Raw genomic sequence first — 23431 nt, forward strand, 5'->3', positions numbered from 1 at the left:
AGCCATTGTTGAGGAACTGTTAGCTTTACTCACTCATATCTCTGACGAATATTTCACAATGAACTTCACCATCCTTCCGATTGACTATGATGCCGATATTTTACGCATAGCAACGATCGAGTTGGCATGCTATGCCGATTCAGACCAGGAGCTCGAAAAGATCTTGTTCCCGTACACTAATACCAATCCTTCAGCGGAGAAAGCTCTTGCGGGCTCAGTATCACGGCTGATCCACGACAGGGATGACCCCGCCCTCAGCTTTGTTAAACTGGTCGATCCCATAGCATCTGAGATCATCGCATATGCACGGTGGCAATTTTACACAACCGACGCTGTGAGTTGGATACGATATCCTGCAAAGGATGAATTACCTGATATATTCGGGCCCCAGTGTAATCCAGACGCGGTGAAGGATTACTTCGGGAGAATTGTCCAGGCGAAGGAGGGGCTGTATGGAAGGGCAGAACATGCACGTATGATTCTACCATTACTGTATCCGTCTTATATCCCTGCGTTCTGATGGATTGTTCAGACTTGGCCGGGATATGTTGCCATCCGGCACATCAGCATCGTGGGGCTGCTAGTGCGCTCATGGAGTGGGGATGTAAAAGAGCAGATGCGCTCGGTTTGGTGACGTACCTGGAGGCTGCGTCAACTGGGCTCTCGCTGTATCGCAAATTTGGATTTGAGCCTATCCAAGAAATTGATTTTGATCTGTCTAGGCACGACACAGAAATTGGTATTCGTACTACTGTGATAATGAAGAGGCTGCCTGTTGGGCATGTGGACGTGTGATGGCGGTTGGGGGGATAGCTTGGCTGATAGTGGGATATCTGAATTCAAATGCAGACAGTTTTGCCTGTCCATGTGAGAACAAGCGTAAGCAATCGCACACCAAAGGATGCCCGGTTTCTCTGGCTTGGTCGGCTGTTGTTCATCCCTCGCTGAGTCTTTCGTCTCATCCTCTCGACAATTTCTTGGCCGTAAAGTGGCCAAGTGGAAGACTCGCAAGATCACGAAGCTTTCGTTTTCAAGTAGGCGGGAAACGTGAAAAAATTGGCCGGCTCTGGTTCCGCGCGCCTGGGTCTTTGGTTAAAGAGGACAGGGGTTTATTTGAGAACGCAACGGAGAATGGGACGAGATAGACCAATAACTCTTGTATAACAGTTATACTTGCGCCCCGTATTCTGATACAGGAATAGAATAATCAAGGGAAATAAGAGGCACCGAAGTCACATACTTAATCCACACCTCAGTAGCGTGAGAACTGTGGCCCGAAGGGGAACCCGGGAGACCTAGGTCCATAGTTGAGTGTATAAGCATTAGCCTAATTTGTGTCTAATCTATATAGAACAGCACTAACAATTATATATATTCTCGTTAAGCTCTCTTGATCTGCAAATTCTATCATACCTTAGGATCTTTCTGGTCGACTACATTAACGAAGCTCGGTTGTGTCGCAGAAATTCTTTTGAATCCACAGCTGATTCTGACATGAATCGAGGCACTGAATGGAGTTCCAAATATCTCAAACATGGTGTAAAGGATGGAATGGCACTTAGATAGAAGGTCTGGCTTACTGAAAGTGTCTTTCAGAGTTTCAAGTAGTGGATATGTCATGTGTGGCTGCCTCTATTTTGTTCTCTAGTACTGGTCGTCCAGTATCAACCTGATCTTCTCTATGCTGGTGATCCAATTCTCAAATCGACACACAAGAGGTCGCTGAAGTGCATTGAAAGAAGAATCAAGATGCAGCCTTGGATTTTATGAAGACTTATTTCTGAGAGCCTGTTGAGCCACTGATGATGGCGCGTTTGGATGCAGCAGCTTCACTAAAAGCACCATTGTCTTTAGGGCTTAGGAATATGAAATCAAGGGTCACGGTGAGACTTAAAAGCCACAAGTAAATTGTAGCGTGACTTAACAAGTGGAGGGTACTAACACAGCTGGTTAGTCATACTATAATTGGACATCGATGGATTCATCGTACTCGAACCAAGAGCCGGAGGATGCACAATGAATGAAAATACCAGAGCTAGAGATGGGACTTGATTGTCGACGGAGAGAAGCCCTAATGCCACGGCCTAAGCACACGTGCGGTCACGTGATGATACAGACATCACTTTCAAGAATGTTGAGTCCTGTCATCGATTTCGCTTGTTCCTCGGTTGGAATGACAGGTATCTCATCTGAAGACCCGATAATCTTTAACGCAGTGCACTGTGAAGTCCGGGAGGACGCACCTTGAAGCTAGCTATTCAATAATCCGGCCTGGCGACCGATTTTCCTGTTCCGGTAATCGGTTTCAGGGGCCAAGCCACCAAAGGCTTAATACCACGCCTGAAAGAGGCGCATTGCTATGGTGCCTGGTCTCTGCCTCGATGCTACTCGCTCTCGCAAGGCATTACCCACGCCACATGGCCTTAGGTACGCAACCCAATCTTACCTAGGTAGGTACCTTACCTATGTCACACATATTCGGGGTGCATCCCGCATTTCCTCCATAGGACTAGTCAGGGAATAGGGTTGGCATATCTGGCGCTCGCAGCGTGCTAGACGTGCCAGCAAGTGACTCCGTGTCTACTAATAATACCAGAAGTTCCCACCCCGGAAATCTGGTCGCTACTCCGTGTGCCTGTTTTGGTTACGTGCGGGTTACGGAGAGCATCTGAAAGACTTGATGAGACTCAGCATCACTTCGCTACAATGCCAGCACCGAAGTGTTACTCATATCAGGTCAATTTTTCTCTGTCCTGGGTGTCTGGAGGGCATACCGGTTTTCTTTTTTAGGTCACCGGATTTTGACGCTGTACTCGCCGTATATACCATTATGGTTATCGGATTTGCCCTAATCGAGTCACTTGTCCTGGGCTAAACGTGGAACTATTCTAGGTAGTCATGGAGCAACATGTATCAGTGCTATAAATCAGATCATTGTGGTACACGAAAGGAAATGGCACAGCATAATCCAGTAACAGAATCGATATCAATATCCCCAGGAAAAAGCCGCATCGATGAATGACAAAGTCGATACCATCAATTCTTGCAAAGCTCCAGTTTGGAAAGAGCAGAGACCGTCTACTGAGTGAGTTAGAACCTAGGTAGCCCTGCAAAGGACATGACAAATCTTATTTTTGGCTAACGTACCGCACAGCCGTCAGCTAGAGGCAACTACCACCGCGATGGCGAGAAGGCGTCCAGCGAAGCCTTCCGCTACAAGTTACAAAACTGGCGCGAATTCCACCAAAGACAAGCCCTAGACCACATGAATATAGCGAGCGAATCGTTGTCGCTGCCTGGGCAGGGATTCTTCAATTCAAGTTGATGATGACTTTTCGCTGAAACGCGAACCATTTTGACCTGGGCTGTGCCCTGATATTTCTTCCGTGAAGACTTGTCCCGGAGTTGATGCTGGTAATATATCCTGGTGATAACATACTTCTTGTACCTACCTTTCCTCAAAATATGCATTGATATGTGTAGTTTGGTACATACAAAAACATCGGGCTCTTTCTGACGGAGGTGTATATTTGTAGAAATGATTAAATAAATCAGTGTATCGCAGGAGATCTTAGCAACACAAATAGCATCTCGGTGAAACCTACAGGATTTATAAGTACTCACGGTCAGCAAGGTTGTAACAAAGCGCAAGGCAGTCTTCCAGTGTGGATAGCCTTACGGGATGTAGGATTTTATGACCTAAGCCAGGTGCATGATCAGTCGGGCACGGGTGCTGCAGCCCGTCGTTTAACGTATATAAGCCCCCATAACCCCCTCGTCGTGCATCATTTCTTCTTGCTTAAACACTCCGACCTTTGAAAATCTGCCATTTATCGAAGATCAAATACTGTTGACCACCTTCAATGACTGGGCACCGAGTCCTTCATCACTATGACTACACCGTCGCATGGATCTGCGCACTCCCGATCGAGCTTGCAGCCTCGAAACTCATGCTCGACGAACAACACGAGCTTCCGTCAGCCTTAAGCCAATCTAACAGTCAAGATCAGAGTGTATTTACAGTCGGAAGCATTTGCAAACACAATCTGGTCATGACATGCCTGCCGTTGGGCACACACGGCACCGTATCCGCGGCTCTAGTAGTCCAGAACCTCCTCCTTGCGTTTCCATGCATTCAATACGGACTCCTCATCGGTATAGGCGGCGGTGTACCTAGTGTCGAGAAAGATATCCGACTTGGCGATGTAGTCGTCAGCACACCTTCCGATGGTTTTAGCGGCGTCATACCGTACGAGTCGGGCAAGATAGAAAGTGGCGGGCTGTTACAGTGTATCCGTACTCTGAATAAGCCGCCGCAGGTCCTACTCGCTACTCTTGCTAAGTTAAGGGCAGCACATTGCCTCAATGGTAGCCAGATGCTATCCATTCTAAACTCAGCCAAGGAAAAATCTCAGTCTCGAGCCCTAACATCGTATCTCACATATCCTGGCGAGGAAAACGATTTGCTTTTCGAAGCAACTTATGAGCATAAATCTTCAGATGGAACAAGTTGTCGTGGTAAATGTGACTCTACAAGCACTGTTCCGCGTTCTTCAAGGGTTTCAACAGACCCGCTAGTTCACTATGGTCTCATCGCTTCTGGGGACAAGGTTATGAAGCACGGCTGGACACGCGACGAAGTCGCACGAAGACATCACATCCTTTGTTTTGAGATGGAAGCAGCGGGAATCATGGACCTTCTCCCTTGCCTCGTCATCAGAGGTATTTCCGATTATGCTGACACGCATAAGAATAATGTGTGGCAAGGATATGCAGCGGCAATGGCAGCGGCATATGCTAAAGAGCTTCTTTCTTTCACTCCGCTGAGTCAGAGTGGTTTTATTTCCCAACCGCAACGACGATGGAATGTTCCCCTACAAAGAAATGAGTTCTTCACCGGGAGGGAATATGAGCTTACAGAGCTGATCAAGAGAATTACAATGAGCACCACTGTCACCACTGTCGCGTTAACGGGCCTCGGCGGAGTTGGGAAAACACAAATTGCAATAGAAGCGGCATACCGTGCGCGAGAAAAACGCCCGCAACTCTCAATATGCTGGATCTCTGCGAGCAGTGCGGAAACAATAGAGCAGGGATGGCTTGGCTTGTGTAAGACGCTGGAAATTCCGCTGGATAAATGTACGAGGGCTAGGGAACTTGTCTGCAGGAAGTTAGAGGAAGAAGGTTTTGGACCTTGGTTACTGATTATCGATAACATGGATGATATGGATACTTGGGCATCAGAGAAAAGCTGGCTTCCTACGAACGGTAATGGATTGATGCTCCTCACGACGCGAAATCGCAAAATAGCTGTGAATGCAGCATCGTCACGAGTGTACAACATCCCCGCGCTGGATTTGAGCGAGGCTGAAACGTTATTATCTCATCGTATCTTTGATCCAAAGCCCGTGGATTATGACTGGTGCTCCGTTCGCCAACTCGTGACAAAGCTCAATTGCTTGCCACTTGCGATTACCCAGGCTGCAACGTACATCAATTCCAATGGGGTGACGGTGGCAGAGTACCTCTCTTCTCTCAGCGGGAGTGAGCAAAGTCTAATGGAGACTCTGAGCGAAAGCTTTCCGGATGAAGGGAGGTATGCCGGTCAGGCAAATGCCATTGCATCAACCTGGACTATTTCCTTCAAAAAGATCCAAAATGTGGACAGCCTCGCGGGGCAGTATATGTCGATCATGTCTTGCCTATATACACAGGGTATCCCGTTATCCATCCTCCCTGCCTCAAAGTCAAAAAAGGCACTGATGGATGCAATTGGCACATTATCCGCATATTCGTTCGTCAATTATACTTACCTTCCAACGTCTAACTTGGGGACCACCATCCCAGGTCTAACCATCCACCCTCTCGTTCATGCAGCCATGCGAAACTGGCTACGGGAAGCCAAAGCGCTAACTCGGTCAACGGTCAAAGCTATACAGCACATTGATACCATATTCCCTGAACATGATGATCACATGCGCCAAAGTCAATTGTTCGGATCTTGGAGGTGCTACCTCCCTCACGTGGACTACCTCATGCGTACAACGACAGACAATATCTCCATAGAGCGTGTCGATCTTCTCGAAAAATACGGACTCTGCCTATACACTGATGGCCGGTACCGCGACGCAGAAGAACCATTGCACACAATTCTCCAGATCAGGACGAAACTTTTCGGGCAGCAAGACGCCCGCACACTAAACAGCATGAACAACCTCGCTCTAGTGTATAGCAATCAGTCTAAACTCTCGACAGCAGAGACGTTGCAAGGGCGCGCATGCAAGTATTCCAAGGAAGCTCTTGGACATGACCACCCGTGCTACATTAATGGAATAAATACGCTTTCGACTATATACCAGAGGCAGGCTCGGTGGGACGATGCCGAGGTCCTGGGGAAGAAGATAGTGGAATACCGACAGTCCCACTTGGGGCTTGAAAATCCCACGACCTTGAATAGTATGGAGTCTCTTGCATACACCTACACGGAACAGGAGCGTTGGAAGGAAGCAGAGGACATATTTCGCCATGTGTTTGACCTCCGTCGCTGGCGACAGGGAGATCGAGATCAAAGTGTGCTACGCAGCATGAACAATCTCGCTCACATCTCAATCAATCATGAGGACTGGGAACGTGCCATCGAGCTGTACAGACAAGCCGTGCATCTTGCAGAAGAGGTCTTAGGGCCTAAGCACTCAGACACTATTTCCTATTCCTGTAACCTGGGTTATGCCTACCAGGCAAACGGTATGCTTCTTGAAGCCGAAGAAATCTGCACGAGGTCTCTGGAGCTATCCAAAGAGGTGCTCGGAGACAACCATATAACGACTTTCTCCTCAATGGCAAATTTGGCTAGTGTCAGGAATGAGTTGGGGTATGAGCTCCACTCGCTCGACTTGATGGAGGACTGCGTGCAACGATGTCGGAAGGTTTTAGGTATCAATCATCCGATCACTAAAACGTATTCACAGATGCTGGATGAGTGGGAAATGGCGAAGGATGGATTTGACGCATGCGTGCTTGATGGAGAGTTCCCTGTCTAACGAGTAAGACTTGAGGGGGTTCCCGCTTTGTACTCGTCCAATAGAAGGGCCTTTCATCTCCCTTCTCCGTCTTCTCTCCCCTGAGATCGGTTACTTTCACTAGAGCTACCAAGATCATCAAGATTTCATCGGTTTCTTTGCTTCCTTGCGTAGACGGGTTGCATCTCCAAGGTCTTCTTTTCTGCTGTGAGATTCCATCGGAGTAACTTACATCCTGCCTTCGCCTATTATGCTGCATTCGATAAATAAACCAATATCAACATGACTTTGCGGGTGTGTGGACAAGAAGGAAACAGCTGTACTTTGGCTCAAGGCGACATTCAAGTCAGCCTCGTCATTGATTTGGCCAATCCTGCGTTGGAATTTGACGGTACATTCAAGTGCGAAGAGACCACGGTTTTAACCAGATCGACATGAAACAATAAGGATGTATCTGACACTAGGTGAGAGGGTCAATACGGTCACTTTGTCTATTACGCCCTCACCCCAGACTAGGTCACCCCGTAGGTTGGTCCGCACCTGCTGGATAATCAGGTTGATTTGTCTATTATCCTTATAACGTCAATATCTCTAAAGATTTACTTCGGTTTTTTTTAAATATTATATAGGATATAAAGATTACTTTCGTAATATTATCCTAGTTTCTCTATAAAAATAGATAGAGACGTAGATAACTTTATTAGCTTCCTTGGTATACCTAATAAGGTAAAGTTATATATCTAAGTTAAGAAGGAAGAAAGCCAGTCCGTTCGCTGTAATAGAACTTAGGTCTTAGTAGTTTAATAATAGGAGGATACTAATTTAATTATATTTATACTGGTTATTCCTATAACTAGGATATTATCTATATAAGTTACGTATTAGTAGATACTAAGCTCGATCTACTTAAAACGTCACTTATAGTCCTATTATTACTTATTATAATAACTTTACTTCACGGTTTAAAGACAGAGCGATTAATATATTATGTAGTATCTACTAGTCACTATAAGTAGCGCTAATAGGGTAATAGTCACCTTGTGGATTATGATAAATAGGTAGGAATATGGTATATCCGACGTCTATGCATAGTGGTGGTTCAAAAATTCGGAATAAGAGATAAGTCTAGCCAGAGATACTCCTATCTCTTGTGTTTCTAAAGATCTTTAGGGATTTTTTTGGTTTGTCCAACTATAGAGCCCTAGTGATATCTCTCTACGTATGATCCTTATTCTATTAGACTAATATCCATAAGGATAATCACACATAATGTCCCATCGCCGCCAATTCGCGCACTATATTCAACACCCGGCCCGCTCCCCGGACTACCACCCACGCCCACCGATGTAGATCGTCTGGACGGACAGATCGGCGGGAATCATGGAGGATAGCCAGAGAAGCAGGTGAATCCGGGATGTCAAACACAGGCGCCGCAACATAACATGTATATCGCGAGGACATGAAATGTTCATGTCCCATGGCTAGAAGCATGAAGCTTCCCTGTAGATTGATGGTTGTAGTTTGATATATCGCATCCGATACAGAGCTTATTCACTTTCCGGAGAAAGGAATTTCAAGGCATGGTCCTCGCCTTGCGCTCCACCTTACAGCGCGAATGGGTGGGATTCCTAGGAGAAGAAGAAAGATGGAGTAAGCTGGATAATGAAGTGGGATGAAATAGGTTAATATAATATTTTTCCCGTTGGTGCATGGGTATCATCTATGGTGGCGATGCCTGATGCCCCTTCGCCACATTTAAGTGAAGATGCGAGCTCGCTTCACCGGGCTTCCGCCCACTCGTAGAGACCCAGCGCCGCTTGCCATGCCGTTCAGGAGACGGCCCATACCCTCCACGTCCAATTCACCCCGTCGCAGCATCATCTGGTCTGCTTCTGCGTCTACTTCCTGCTTCGCGACTTGAGTTGTTGCGGCGATGTCTTCGGACTCAGTTAACCGGGGAGCGAGAATAACAATCTGGTGCTCGGCGGCTACGAGGATATCGAATTTCTGTGACTCGGCGGCTCGAGAACGGCGTGCTGGAGCGGGAAGATGGCCGATTGCTTGGAAGTTCTCTCCCATCAAGTTGACGACTTGGAATGGGGTCACGCGGCATCGGTTCGAGGCGTCAAAAGTGCCGGTGGTCTTGACTGCGTTGCGCCAGAGAGATAGCAAGCTTGGAATCACGGCGCTGTGCTGACCATGACGTAGAAGAATCGACTCGTCGGGTAACTCGTGGGATACGTTGGTCTGGCAGACAGAGATCTGACCACGGAGTGAGGGGCTGGGGGCAGTCGTCGATCCCTTGAGAAGTGTATCCTCACGGACCCGTCTGGTAGACGGAGTCATCGGAGCAAATCGAGATCGCTGCTCCGCGTCCGACTGAGTGTTGCCCAAGGGAGCCACGATACGGCCGCTGACCGCATATGTAGTCAAGGAACCTCCGGTGACACCTTGTACATTTGACTGGCGGTGCAGTGGGCCCTTTGTCGTTCCCGGGCCAGCACCCTCGATATCCCAGACCCCCCATTCACCATCTGCCAAGAGAACCATGATGGCTCGTCCACCCAAGACCCAGTCGGCATCGATGATGGTCTTGCGTCGAGTCAGGCCAGTCGGGCCTTGCTCAAACCCCGGGTACAAACTGATGAGCCACCGGCCTTCCATGTCGATGGTTTCGTACTCGTCCTGGGCGTTTGACCCACGTCGCCCAGTCTTAGAAACGGCTTTCTGAACTGAAAAACACGAGTAGACTTTCACGCAGCCACTGTGGAACGCCACCAATAGGCTCGAATGGCGCGCGGAAGGGTACGAAGAGGGGTTGAAAGCAATGGTCTGAGCGGGCGATGGCAAAGTCCGCCGTTGAGAGACGAGCTCCTCTTCTACTAGCCGATAAAGCACATCTTTGCCAGAAGACTCTTCTGAAAGAGGAACCCGATGGATCAAGAGGGCGCCTGATCCCTCTGCCGAGTGTGTGGCAACTAGAAGGTCCCATCTTCCAGATCCTTCAACTCGGCTTCGTGACTTTCGACGATCTTGTTCATCCTCAGACTCCTGGCAGCTGAATGTCAAGGAGACACCCCTTGGGATATCTTGGTGAGTCACACCTCCATTGAGTGTGACTTTTTGAATTTTCCAGCTCTTTGAATCCTTTTGAGCTGGGTGGGGGGGCATAAGCGGTAATGTCACAACCCGAGTTGAAAGATCTGAGCAGACTGCCGCCACAAAAATTGTGTCCTTCGCAACGGTTGGGAAAGGGTCGAGAGGAGAACGCGCCTCTTCGGGAAGCACACGGGGAACTGCCACGTCAAGAACACGGCTTCCCAAGGGGATGTCAATCTGACGCAAGATCGGTTCGAACGGAAATGCAGGGTCGACTTCGGATTCCTCTGTAGCGAAATCATAGGTGGGCTCTTCTTGAGATGTAGGCGCCGCGGGTGCGTCTTCTTCGTCTGAGTCGATGATCATTACGGCATCATCGCCATCGTTCTTTGCGCTCTTCGCCTGCGTTGAGGGCGCGGCCTCCTTCAATGCCGAAAATTCCCTTCCTCCTCTCCATACAATCTTCAACCCAGTCTCGTAGCCATAAACGATGATCGAAGAGCCGTTGGGTGACCGCAAGGGGTAGGCTTGGGCAGCATGGATGCGATGGGGGAGTCGGTAGCTAAAGATTCATCGAAATCATATTAGCCTTGATTAAGGCCCTCGCAGTGGAAGGAACATGGGAAGAATCAATACCAAAGTTGCAAGCCATCATCTCTGGGCCGCACGAGCGGCTCAACTGGAAACGAGGGCATCGCGCAAACGGTCTGACTGGCGTGCAAACGAGACCTTTAAGCACAGGCGCGCCGGGTGGCACGACGTAATTAACTGACAAGCTCGATCTCAGCGGTTCGGCCTAATCAGTCAAGAATTCTCAAAGAAATCACTAGTAGCGAAGTAGAAGTTGCGCTGGGAAAAAGGTAGTGGTGGTAGTTGCTGAGTGGAGGAGAAGTCAAAGTTGAGTTGTTTTGGTCCGCAACAAAAGAAAGTCGGCCGGGTCGATCTCTCTCCGCGTTCCTGCGCGTCTTCCAAACTTCCAACACCGCAACCATTCGACATGCCGTACTGGCAGCACGTCCTGGATTAATCTCGAATTCGAACATGGGTACGGCTTGTTCAGCAGCCTGCGCCGTCGGAAGACTATTTGTGAAGGCGCATTACGACCACAAGCTTGGTTGTTAAGCTACTACAATTCAGCCCACCATGGCCACCACTCGTTCGCTCGGCCTGCACGAGCCTTCAGCCGTCTCATACCTTGTCACGGAAGGATTCCTACCATCAGACCCCTCGGAAGATCAATACACATGGACAACGTGTGTGGACGAAAATGGTACGACCGGTCCGGCGGATGACGAGCTGGTTTGGACAAAGCATTGCGTGGTATGGTCTCGTGCGGGCGTCGTCAAACGAGTCTTTCGATTGGACCCAGAGAAGGAGGATATTCGACATGCGCTGTTCACTCAGTTTGCAGTGGGACATGTCAAGCGCTCTATACATGAAGGTACCGGCGTCACGGCTTCGAGTCGGAATCGCACGACTGGCACGGCAACAACTGCGCGGGCAGGAGGACAAAACAAGCGAAATGGAGGCAGCTCGACTCTGGCAAGCTCGGAGTCAACGTTGGATTTACATGGTGATGCTCGAGTCGCAGTAGTTGCTCCGCAGCAGCCCAACGAGAAGCTGTCTCGAGCTCTAGTCGTGGTCCTCAAATCCCAAGCACACATCTTCTTCGTCACGGGGAACAGCCACACCATTCCACTGCCATTTGAAGTCGAATCTGTGTTTGCCACTCCTCGTGGCCTGCTCTTTCAAAGAAAAATTCCCGACGAGGCCCCTAGACCTCAGAATCTAAGTGCGCCGCCCAATTCGTTCATGACTGCTGGCTCGTTATTCGACCCGGGCGCATCGCAGTCTTCTGGAATACCCCGACTACTTCCCAGCAAAGGAAAAAGACTATCATTGAAGCTACCCTCGCTCCATAGTTCCACATGGGGTCCAGATGCCAATGCCAACTCAGACCTCCCCCGAGTCTTTTCACTCGTGGACCCTCATTCAGAAATGGGCTTGGTGGTGACATCTCCAGCGTCGCGGGGTTTCCAGAGCAGTATCAGCAGTGCCACGCGGCGTCGACCATCGGGCTTGGATGTACTAGACCCTGCTGATGAAATTGTGTACATTTCACCCAAAGACGAGCTCTCAAGTCCAGGGCAACGAGAGACAAATGGCCCATTGATTCTAGTTCTTACTATGAACGCCAACACCGGACTATACACGGTCTGGACTGCAAGATACAGAGAGGATGACGTTGACGGCTCGACTCAAGATAAGTCTCGCCGGCACACTGAAGGCACGCGTTCTAAGAGGCGAAGCTCGCACTTTGGAATGAACACTGGTGCAACCACGCCAGCTGCTCGTCCACCTGCTGGTCGCGAAAGCTTTGGACCGTGGACTGAAAACTGGGCCTCTTCTCAGCAACCTGAAATCAAAGCTGATGCCGAGGACGACTTGGTCTCCAGAGTTGCCCAGGATTTCGGAGACGTCGGTGTGCCACTCAAAACATCTCGAAGAGTTAGCTCTCTACTTGCCCGGACAGATCTCGCCACTAGTCAAGATCGTATTACCTTCTCCGACCTTGCTACGGGTAGCCAATCCAACGCTGCGCCTCATCATGGCGGATTTCGACAATCTATCGGAGCTGCAAGTGCCCGAGGGAGCTTTGGTTTCAACCCCCGTGCCTCTCTCCCTCCTGCAACGGGTTCTGTTTACAGCACCGCAGGAAGTTTCGTGGATGTTCCGGTGGACAGGCTACTGGAAGAGCTCAACAACGGTGGTCTATCCGAGGGATTCGACAATATTGCCCTTCGTGAATCAGCATCGGGCTTGCCAGAAGAGCTTTTACTGTCCAAGGTAGAGAGTTTCTCTGCTATGTTTTCTGGCAGTTTCCGCGGATCTATCCAACACGTATCGTCTCGCCATCTGAGAGTCTGTACGCTAGCCTCGTCTGATTATACCAGTGCTCAGAATGGAAATGTCAGATCTGTGGCAATCTGCATTGTGGATCAAGACTCTCGGAACATGACGATTATGAACTTGAGAGCAGAGCGAGTGGCTACGTCAAAAAGCCGAAGGATGGCCAAAAAGAGCAAAACAGCAGAAAGACGTCCGTTATTGGTTCACGCAACTGGTGTACAGCACATTCCCAACGTTTGGGATGCATGCAGTGTCACAGATGGCGAGATTTCGCGGATTCTCACGTTGACTGTCCTTGAAAATGGCCAGCGAGAATTGTCTCTGCAGACTCTTTGGGGTAGTCCGGCCAAGATCGATATTCCTCGTCCACTGCAGCTTTTTGAGCCTCACGGAGTCTCCGCCAACAAGCTTGTGAACCGCCCGAGAGAAAGCGGCGTCAATCGAGTCATGGCAGACCCCGATCTCGAATTCAACGCATTTGACCATAGTTGCTCGCGAGGAAAGGTCGACTTGATTGATACGGAAAAGCAGCGCCATAGACTGCAAATCCACATGGAACCTCGCAATGAACTTGTCAGGAAAATCCTCAAGATCTGCAAGTTCGTTCTTCGTAATACCGAAAAAGCTGGAGATGGCATGCTGGTGGCCTGGTGGGAGGTCGTCAAGTGGCTTCAAGGGAGAGAGGATGTCGAGAATGACATTGAATGGACCGCCATTGTCATCGTTCTCTTCTCTCTGGCCGTGCCCTTCATTAAACAACCTCCACCTCAGACTCCAGCCAGACGAACGCGCCGAAAGAAGGGACTTCTACGGTCGAGCAGCGGCAGCTATATTGACTTGGAAAGCTGGGAAGCCATGCTTGACCTGGAGTCGGGAGCATCTGGGGTTGTCGCACCATGGATGAACAGCAGTGCTTGGGGCTGGATTGTTGAACAAGATGCAATCGCAGACTTGGCGACGCGGGAAGCAACCCGTACGCCAAAAAACGAACAGCCAAATGCAAGCCGGTCAACCTATCGCCACAACTCATACCTACTTCGATGTCTCTCTCTAAGTCGCGAATTCCTACAGAGCCCCGTGGGATCAAGAGCGACAGGCCGTGACGGATATTTGCCCATTTCTGGGGCCTTTGCCGAGAACACGAGATGTACAGCATTAGGTACAATCCTCGTCGGCCTTCATCTCCTACGAGAAGAGCAGAAGCTTTCCACATCCGACACCGAAGAGTCTCAGCAGCCTCTGGGCCTGCTCGCCCCTATCCTTGCACAGCTGGGTGGTTGGTTAGGCTGGGAGACCTGGAAATGGAGTGAAGACTCCTACTTTGGTACTGAGATGGCCAGTATGGAACGCTGGCAGTTTGAAGATACCCGTATCACTCAGCTCAATGTCCCTGGTGAACCATTCCCGCCTCCGTCTATATTTGCTTTCCTCCTCGAAGCTACGCGCCAATCTCCATCGCCATTCCTCACTCTTTTGGATATTGTAAACGCTTCTGATCGGGCCCCTAGGAAGGGCCGAATTTGGAAAGAGTGTTTCAGCATCACGCCCAGATCGCTTGCGTTGACTGGTTTCCTTTCTGACGTTCATCGTGTGTCGACACCCTTGGAGAAGATTCAGCTCCTTCATCGCTGGGGATTGACCAAGAGCATCATCGACACGTTCCCGGAAGGCGTCAGCGCCCCGTTGTACGAGGCCGTCATGCAATGCCAAAATGAGGCGTCGACCTCGTGGAATGCCACACTTCTGGAGCTCATTGACCGAGAAGACCTGTACATGTCAATGAACCCAGTGCAGGCGAAATCATTTGCTCCACCCCAACAACCAGTAGTCTCGCATGACGCCCTACGTGATTTCCACCACATCAGCATTTCCGCATTGGAAGCTGATGCCACCAACGCCTTCGAGGCCTCCGCGGAGGCTGATCGCCACTCTGTTACTAAACTCGTCTTCCGTGAGGACAAGCGTTACTTAGAGGCAACCCGACTCCTGAATCAGTCAAAAGCACCCGTGGCAGACTGTGTTCCCGAGCCAGAGTGGACGGATTCCGACCTTCTTGAAGCTCAAAAGGAGATCGTGCAGCTTGTCTCATTCCGCACATTGTCCACGCCTGCAGGTCGTGGTATGCTCTTGTTCAGTGGCCGCCTGCCGTTACTGACTGAAAAGCTTCCCATCCCGTCCTTCTCTTTGCAGTGCGTGATGAAGCCATCTAATGTCACCGTGAGTGCCGAAAGAAGTGCATTCACCGAGGAAAAGGTTTGCTGGGCCTTTTTCCACAACGGCGTTTCTACCGGGTTGGCTATCTCCAAGGCATCCAAGGGAATTGACACTTCGTGGATCCTGTTCAACAAGCCCCAAGAGCTTACCAATCGGCATGCTGGTTTCTTGCTCGCTCTCGGTCTGAATGGCCACCTCAAAAACTTGGCAAAATGGGTCGCTTTCAAGTACTTGACTCCCAAGCATACCATGACCTCTATTGGCCTTCTGGTCGGTCTTTCAGCCTCGTATCTAGGTACCATGGACACCTTGATCACCCGGCTTCTATCTGTTCATGTCTCGAGGATGCTGCCGATGGGTGCCGCTGAGTTGAACTTGTCATCCCTGACTCAAACTGCCGGTATCATGGGAATTGGCTTGCTCTACTGTGGTTCCCAACACCGGCGCATGAGTGAGGTCATGCTCTCAGAGATTGAAACCACCGAAGAGGATGAGCAGTCCGGATCTCAAGAAGACTTGCGAGATGAAGGATACCGCCTAGCTGCAGGATTTGCCCTAGGCATTATTAATCTCGCCAAGGGCAAAGACTTGCGCGGCATGCGGGACATGCACATTGTTGAACGTCTATTATCCATCGCCGTGGGCACCAAACACGTTGATCTCGCCCATGTGCTGGACCGTGCCACTGCTGGTGCGACAATTGCATTGGCTATCATCTTCATGAAGACAAATGATCAGGTCTTGGCTCAGAAGATCGATATCCCCGATACTACCGTTCGCTTTGACTATGTCCGTCCTGATCTCTTCCTTCTGCGGACTCTGGCCCGCCATCTTATCATGTGGGACAGCATCAAGCCGGAGACCAAGTGGATCAATGCCAGTCTGCCAAAGGTGTACCAACGAAGGGCTCGTCTTGGAGGTGTGACCCAATTGCAGAGTGAGGACATGCCTTTCTTCAACATCCTCGCCGGCCTTTGTTTTGCTCTGGGTCTTCGATTTGCCGGCTCGGGTAACTCTCAAGCCCGCGATCTTCTGCTCTTCTACCTGGACCAGTTCATTCGCATCTCACGTCTTCCGGTGCTCAACTATGATGCCAGACTTGCACGTAATTCAGTTAGGAACTGTCAAGATATCGTGTCTTTGTCTGCGGCAGCTGTTATGGCTGGCACCGGTGATTTGGCTTTATTCCGGCGACTGCGTGCTCTCCATGGGAGAGTCGATGCCGATACACCCTACGGCAGCCACATGGCCGCCCATATGGCCATTGGCATGCTCTTCCTTGGAGGCGGCAGCTATACCCTAGGCACGTCCGACTTAGGCGTGGCGGCACTTCTGTGCGCCTTCTATCCTATCTTCCCTACCACCGTTCTCGACAACAAATGCCATCTCCAAGCCTTCCGCCACCTCTGGGTACTCGCCGCAGAGCCACGTTGTCTCGTGCCTCGAGATCTCGACACCCGCCGACCCATCTCTATCCCTATCACCATTACTTCGGACGGCGGGTCGATGCGTACCCTCACCGCTCCTTGCCTTCTCCCCGATCCAAGTGAAATATGCCGTATTGAAGTCCGTGGTCCCGACCATTGGCCTCTCGTGCTGGACTTTAGCCAAGACGATGCCCTTCGCAATAAATTCCGCCAGGGCGACCCATCCGTCTACCTGCGCCGCAAGGCTACCTACAGCCCCTCGGATGCCTCGACCTCCATCTTCGCCTCGACACTCACCGGTCTCAGTGAAGCGCAAGATATTCTCCCAGCATCTGCAGCCGCAGGCGCGAACCCAGCAAAGGGTCTCCCGCCCTCAACACGGCCCAACCACACTGCCCTGCTCTCCGGCTCGCTGGCCACGGCCGCAACACCCTCCCAGTCTCCCTGGGACTGGATATTCACCCTCCCATCTCTCCAGGGGCTGGACATCCGCGAACGCTCCCTCGTGCTACCATCATCCTTCCCAACCCCCTCAACCCGCATCAACACGCAGCTCGTCACCGCGCCGCCATGGCTACGTACATCTGCCGTCGACACCCGCCTTGCTCTCGCCCACACAGTCCGCAATATCATCCAAGCTGCGCGCGGTCGCGGCGCAGACCCTGACGAAGTGCGTGACCGTGTCTGGCAACTTCGTCTCTTGTTTGATTGGCTGGATCGTGTGCAGGCTGGTGATGAGCGGGAAACATTGGCTGCTGGGCAGCAGTCACAGACTCAGAATCAGACGTCTGGATTGTGGTTGAGGAGGGATTTCGTGGAGGAGGCTAAGTGGCAGATTTGGGGGGTGCAGAGTGAGGATACTGGGGAGACCGTGGTTGGTGCTGCTTAAGGTGATGACGGGTGGTGGTGATTTGATTATTCTTCCTTTGGCGAATTCGTCTGGTGAAACTGGCCTCGCTTTGGTGTGGTACAAGCGTGTTTTTGTATGATATGATATCCATGATAATGCATGCAACTTTACCTTTACTGGTCTCTTGTAATGGATCGTAGAGATTATCCATATTGTAGCATCGACGAGAAGCTCCTTCTGTAGAACTTCTACACTAGTGGATATGATAATGAGATTGATCGTTCCATAGTATGGAAATATTTACTCGTATATATCCAAGACTGTCAATATACTACCGGGGTCGAGTCTGACCCTGCTTAAGGAGTCCTCGATCTCCTCCTCCACCCTTCTGCCATAACCATACACTTTCCATCGCCCAAGCAGCTGCACTCGCATGCCGTCCAATTCCAGATGCAACAGGCAGTGCCGGACGATCCTTGTCACCCTCTTTCTTCTCCTCTTCACCCTCCTCCTTCTTTCCATTGTCCCCCTTTCCACGAACTCGATCCTGTCCAGAAACACCCTCTGCTTCCGCCAACATCCCACCCACAACCCCCTCCTTCTCAATCACAAACCACAATCCCTCGGATAATTGACCCCCACGCTCCCCGAATTCCCCCTTGCCCAGCCGGAACAAAATCCGACCCAAAACCTGCCACGCAATGCACCGCTGCGCCGCGAACGTAGACCGCGACAAGATCGCCAGCTCCGGGATCGTATACCCCGCTGCCTGCGGATCATTACCATGATGATGCAAGCCCAGCGTCGTAGGCAACGTCAACGAAGTCGAAGGTCCGAGAATCGTCCCGCGGAGCGAGAATCGGATCTCAGAGGGGGACATCGAGACCGCGCTGCTGGCGGGGTGATATGGGGAGATTGAATCCGGGTCTTCGGGGTCGCTGGATGGGGGGCGCAGCCAGGAGAGGGCTGCGGGGTCAGTGGTCATTTCGGGGAAGTAGTGGGACTGGAGGTCTGTGAGGAAATCGGGCGATGAGGGGTCTAGGACTGGCATGGGTTGTTTCGGGCGGGGGAAGTGGAAGGTTTCGATGACGGCGGGGTCCATGATGGGGGGGTTTTCGGAGGCGGGGAGGAGGTCTTTTGGTGGGTGGGTTGGGGCGCGATCGTCGTTGGCTGGTGATTTTGATGGTTTGGAAGAAGGTTTTTGTGAGGGCTGTGCTCGTGCTGTGGTTGATGTTGGGGGAGGAATGTCGAAGGAGACTGATTTCTGGGGCTTGGATTCCGCTGGCTCTTCCTCTGTCGACGCCGGTGCCGGTGTGAGTGCAGCTTTGGGTGTCTCAGAGTGGGTTTTATCATCTTCGTCAATGCGAGCTCGTCGCAAGAATCGTTCCAATAGTCCCGGGTCCATCGATTCCATCAGCTCTTCCCGCTCCCGCTGTATCTGTGCCTCTGACATGGACGCCAGATGGCGTCTGTTCTCCTCCCCGATCGCGCGCTTGTCATCTTGAATCGTGGGTGGATTGTTCAACGAAGCAGGAGGCACACTCGCTGCTGCTTTCTGCTCAGCTCGTCGCTCTTTAAAGGAGGGGGTCTTATTGCGACGGCGGTGCGCGGGGAACCCGGTCGACGAGGCGGACGAAGGCGGTGCCGGGGCAGGCGGTGTGGCGGCGGTGGGCTCTCGTTCACGAATCTCGCCGATCAGAGAGAAGGGGGATGGGACGGGATCACTGGGGACGGTAATAGTGTCATCGTCCAGGTCGACGACGAACCGTTCGCCTCGAAACGCCATGGTTGTTGTGGACGGGTTGGAGAGAAAAAGATGCAAGTTATGTCAGCGCGGGGCCTGCGGCTCAAAAGGCTAAAACGGGGTTGCAGAGACTAACCCAATGGGGTTAGTGGCAGATGAGCGGGAGATCTAGTCCCAAAGAGGAAGTGTTTTACTGCCAAAGTGGATTTGCATACTTTTGGGATTCTGAGGGACTATCGAGAGTTCTTGTATAAATACAGAAGTAATGGAATTATTATTGAGGTGGGTAGTTGGATGCAAAAGAATAATTTGTCCTTGTGTGACTTGGAATATGTCAGATTATCCCTGGGTGGGTCATTAGACAAGACATGTTTAGACCTGGCCAGGGTGACTGTACCCGGCTAATCTTTCTAATGATAGAGTAGGAAAGGGAATACTGTGTGATTGAATATGTATCAGATAGATTATATATAGATTAGAATAAATAGTGAGAATGTCGACGGTTAGTAAAAGAAGACCCTATGTCTCCTAGACGAAGCTAGATAACTCCGCGGTCCTTGGAGCAGAGTCAAATTCAAATGCGCCAGGGAATCTCCACTAACGCCAGATCCGCGCGCATCGGAGAACATGGGAAGTGCATCAGAATCCAGTCTTGCGTAGAATGGGGGGGGATTAGACTAGGAATAAGATCGGATAGGTTATATCTTTGTCTCTACGTGGAACATACCTGTATAGGAACTAATATTCCATCGATAATCTCGTCTGATATCATATCAAATAATATAACCAGTACATACAGCAGCATATCAACCGGAAATCCTCCCAGCAAATACAAATCCAACTTGGAACTCCCAAAAACTAACGCTCCTTGTTCTTTCCCCTTTCCTAACCCTTTTCCCTTTTCCTTTTCCTTTTCCCTCCTCAATCCCATTCCTCTTCCTCTTCTTTTCTCTTCTCTCACTCTCTCCTCTTCATCCATCTCCCCCTCCCTTCATTTCCATCTCCTCTTTCTTATTTTCTCGGCCCGAATCATCTGGCCATCTCTATTTTCGTGTTCCTGTCTCCGCACCCGCGTCGTTTCTTCTCTTTCCCCCCCCCCCCAATTCGGTTGATCGAGTTTCTTATTTTCTGGATTTCCCCCCGACTTTTCTTCTGGTGATACCACCAACTTGGCAACCTGCCAACACATCCACCCACCCACCACTACACCCTCCACCTCCCCAACTGAACCTCGATGCCTATGCCCTAATTCAGAACTTCTCATCGACTGGAATTCTATACATCTTCCATCAATTTCTCATTGACTGCCATGTCCACGGAGGAATCGGGCATGCCGAAAGAAGAAGCGCCCGTAGAGGTGGTTGGGTCCAGACGTGCCTCTGCCGCCAGACGGTCGCGTCGCAAGAAGGACGACGATACCACCACCTCTGCCACCAATACCCCCGACACGCGAGCCAAGAAGAAGGAAGACAAGGAGAAAGAGAAGGAAAAGGAAAAACCTACTCGTGCCCCTCGTCGTCCTCGTGAAAAGTCCTCTGCAACGGCTGCTTCGCGGAAGAAGCCTAAGCTAGAGCAATCGGGTGACGAGACCGCTCCTCCTACTGCTCCTCCTCCTGCTGCTGCTGCCGCTCCCACGCCAACGCCCACACCCGCAGCCGCTCCTCCTTCAGCTCCAACGCCGCCTGCCCCAACTCCTCCAGCTCCTCCAGCCGATCCCAGTCCCCCTCCACAGGCAGCTCCAACTCCTCCTCAACCTACACCTTCTACATCTTACAAGCTTAGTCCGCGCCCTTCCCCCGCGGACCCTCGATACACTATTACACCAGACTACCCGTCGCGACCCCAATCGCAACCTCCGCCCCTCCAAGAGACCCAACCACCCCCAGCGCCCGCTCCGGCTCCAGCACCCGCGCCTCCACGTACTAGTGGTCGTAATTTCGACCCAATTCGCTCAGCGTTTGACAACCCCTCGCCAGCGCCAGCGTATAGTCCTCCGCAAACTGTCTCACCGCGAGCTAGTTATCGCGCTAGTGCTTCGCCTGCGATCTCCAGTATCATCGACCCTCCCTCTCACACACAACCCAGCTATGCTCAGCCGCCTCGCTCCTCCTCCGCTCATGTCTCGGCCGTGTCCTCCCCAGCGCCGCCTCCTATAGCGCATACACCTACACATCATGCGCTAGCTCCCTCCCCGATTCCTGCCTCTCCCTCTCACGGAGCTGTTCATACCCCTCAACAGCTATCGCATACTACCTCTCACTATACTCCCTATAGTGAACAGCGCCCCGTTCATTCGCAGCCACCTCAACTCGAGCTATCGCCACCAGCTCTGCAACAGCAACCGCCGGCACAATCGCAATCCCATGTCCAATCTCAAAAGCATGTTGAGCCTCCAGCTCAAGTGGCCACGCCTCAGCGGCCAGTCCAGCAGCCCGACGCCATGGAAATTGACTCCAAAGAGCCAGCTGCGTCGGCGAAGAAAGAAAAGGGTACGGCTACTGCTCCTTCTTCGAAAGCAGCCTCTCCCAAACCCGCTCGCGCAGCCAAGGAAGCACCTAAGATCCCTCAAGGATCAGGGCTGATCACGAATGCGCTCTTTGGTGGGGTCGATGAATCGTCCAAGTCCGACACGCGCAGCGCACCGAATATCATTGTGCACGTGCCCTTGCAAAAGGGTAACCAGATTGTCAATTTTGCGCAGCTTGCGGAAGAGCAGTATGGCTTTGCAGCGCTGCATCCACGCTTAGCTGCACACAAGGACCGTCTCGCGCGTGTAGCCGCTGCTGGTGCGGCGCTGGAGCGCAATGATAAGGGTCTCAAGGGTATCTCGGCCGGCGAGAGCGCGGACGAAGATCTGAGTCTTGATGTCGATCGCGACAGTGATCTAGACGGCGATATTTCCATGGGCGGTGCTGGCACCGGCACGAATGGCGTCCAGTCGGAGGCTAGTGAGGGAAAGAAGAAGCGCCGAAAGAAGGTTGAGGAGTATGATCGCGACGATCCCTTCGTTGACGACAGTGAGATGGCGTGGCAGGAACAGGCTGCCGCTAGTAAAGACGGGTTCTTTGTGTATAGCGGTCCCCTTGTGCCGGAGGGCGAAAAGGTTCAGGTGGAACGGTACGTACTGCAATTCTCCTCTGCTATTCTACCCATACTAATGATTATACAGTGCGGACGGTACCATCAAACGAGGTCGTGGTCGTGGCCGAGGAACAGGTCGAACCCGTTCGCTCGCTTCTCACCCCCACGTTCCAATCGCCGCTGCGGTCCCCATTTCTCAGGAGACCGGCCTGCCACTTCGTGGTCCGGGCTCACGTGGTGGAATTTCACGCCGTGGTCGCGGTGCAAAGAAAGCTGACGCCTCGGATAAGCACACCGATCGCGCTGGCACGTCGGCCTCAACTTCCCACGAAGGCCGAGGTGGTCGTGGCGGCGGTTCAGCAGGTCGTGGCGGTTCATCCTCTCGTGGTGGGAAGAACTCCGTGATGTCGATGCTGGACATCGCACCTGCTCCCAGCCCACAAGGTCATACGGGAAATATTGCCCCAGCACCGGGTCCGAGTCCACTTGCCGGACCGGAACCAGTCATGAAATGAACGTGTCGAGTGTGCTGGGTAATTTCATGATTCAATCCATGTTGTGTCCGTGGTCTGGTCAGGGTTTTATACGGTGTCGGGCGTGTGTCTTTTTTGCTATTCATATTCTTGTTTTTTACTTGGTCATCTCGCTTCCCTTGCTACTTCATTAATAATGGCTGGCTAGGCGTCAAGAGTGATTATACTGCGTTGTCGATTCGTCCTTTCCCGGTACACTCCAACATCACCGTGTCTCCGGGGAAGGTACCTTTTATCTTGCTCTATGTTTTGTCTGAGCTTTGTAAGGTGGATGATGGAATTACCCAGGTTTTAGGACTTATGGGTTGCATTCATTTGCGTTTTGTATCTATATGAGAGAGAAGTTTTCTCATACGTATTCCATGTCTGATGTTTGATGATGATCTTTTGGTGCTGTGTAAATGGGTGTTCCCTTTTTAGTTTGGAAGTAGACGTGCGTAGATGTAACTCACAATCCATCTCCGTCGACAGAATGGGTTCTAAGGAGCAGTGAATGGACCTCGGCCTAGAGCATTGGTTGAATATGAGCGAGGCTGCTGCCACCCCCTAAGGCC

General features: G+C 51.3%; 6 protein-coding genes across 6 annotated transcripts; 4 read left to right on the forward strand and 2 right to left on the reverse strand.

Moving 5' to 3' along the window:
• Positions 1–58: 58 nt before the first annotated feature.
• On the forward strand, positions 59–795 carry N7496_005223 (GNAT family N-acetyltransferase; the record flags this gene model as incomplete). Its single annotated transcript, XM_056698152.1, has 3 exons — positions 59–334; positions 392–473; positions 533–795. 3 exons carry the CDS (start codon positions 59–61, stop codon positions 793–795), a joined length of 621 nt encoding a protein of 206 aa, XP_056556677.1.
• Positions 796–4940: 4145 nt separating this feature from the next.
• Positions 4941–7040, forward strand: N7496_005224 (kinesin light chain 1; the record flags this gene model as incomplete). The annotated part of the gene is made up of 1 exon (XM_056698153.1): positions 4941–7040. One exon carries the CDS (start codon positions 4941–4943, stop codon positions 7038–7040), a length of 2100 nt encoding a protein of 699 aa, XP_056556678.1.
• A 1734-nt stretch (positions 7041–8774) lies between these two features.
• On the reverse strand, positions 8775–10813 carry N7496_005225 (uncharacterized protein; the record flags this gene model as incomplete). Its single annotated transcript, XM_056698154.1, has 2 exons — positions 8775–10680; positions 10755–10813. 2 exons carry the CDS (start codon positions 10811–10813, stop codon positions 8775–8777), a joined length of 1965 nt encoding a protein of 654 aa, XP_056556679.1.
• A 448-nt stretch (positions 10814–11261) lies between these two features.
• On the forward strand, positions 11262–17558 carry N7496_005226 (anaphase promoting complex subunit 1; the record flags this gene model as incomplete). The annotated part of the gene is made up of 1 exon (XM_056698155.1): positions 11262–17558. The coding sequence occupies one exon, from the start codon at positions 11262–11264 to the stop codon at positions 17556–17558; it is 6297 nt and encodes a 2098-aa protein (XP_056556680.1).
• A 292-nt stretch (positions 17559–17850) lies between these two features.
• On the reverse strand, positions 17851–19305 carry N7496_005227 (RPAP1 family protein; the record flags this gene model as incomplete). Its single annotated transcript, XM_056698156.1, has 1 exon — positions 17851–19305. One exon carries the CDS (start codon positions 19303–19305, stop codon positions 17851–17853), a length of 1455 nt encoding a protein of 484 aa, XP_056556681.1.
• Positions 19306–20572: 1267 nt separating this feature from the next.
• On the forward strand, positions 20573–22859 carry N7496_005228 (uncharacterized protein; the record flags this gene model as incomplete). The annotated part of the gene is made up of 2 exons (XM_056698157.1): positions 20573–22380; positions 22433–22859. 2 exons carry the CDS (start codon positions 20573–20575, stop codon positions 22857–22859), a joined length of 2235 nt encoding a protein of 744 aa, XP_056556682.1.
• Between the last annotated feature and the right edge of the window lie 572 nt (positions 22860–23431).

This window comes from Penicillium cataractarum (assembly GCF_028827025.1).
Source record: "Penicillium cataractarum strain IBT 29864 chromosome Unknown utg000004l, whole genome shotgun sequence".
In the NCBI taxonomy this organism is placed as follows: domain Eukaryota; kingdom Fungi; phylum Ascomycota; class Eurotiomycetes; order Eurotiales; family Aspergillaceae; genus Penicillium; species Penicillium cataractarum.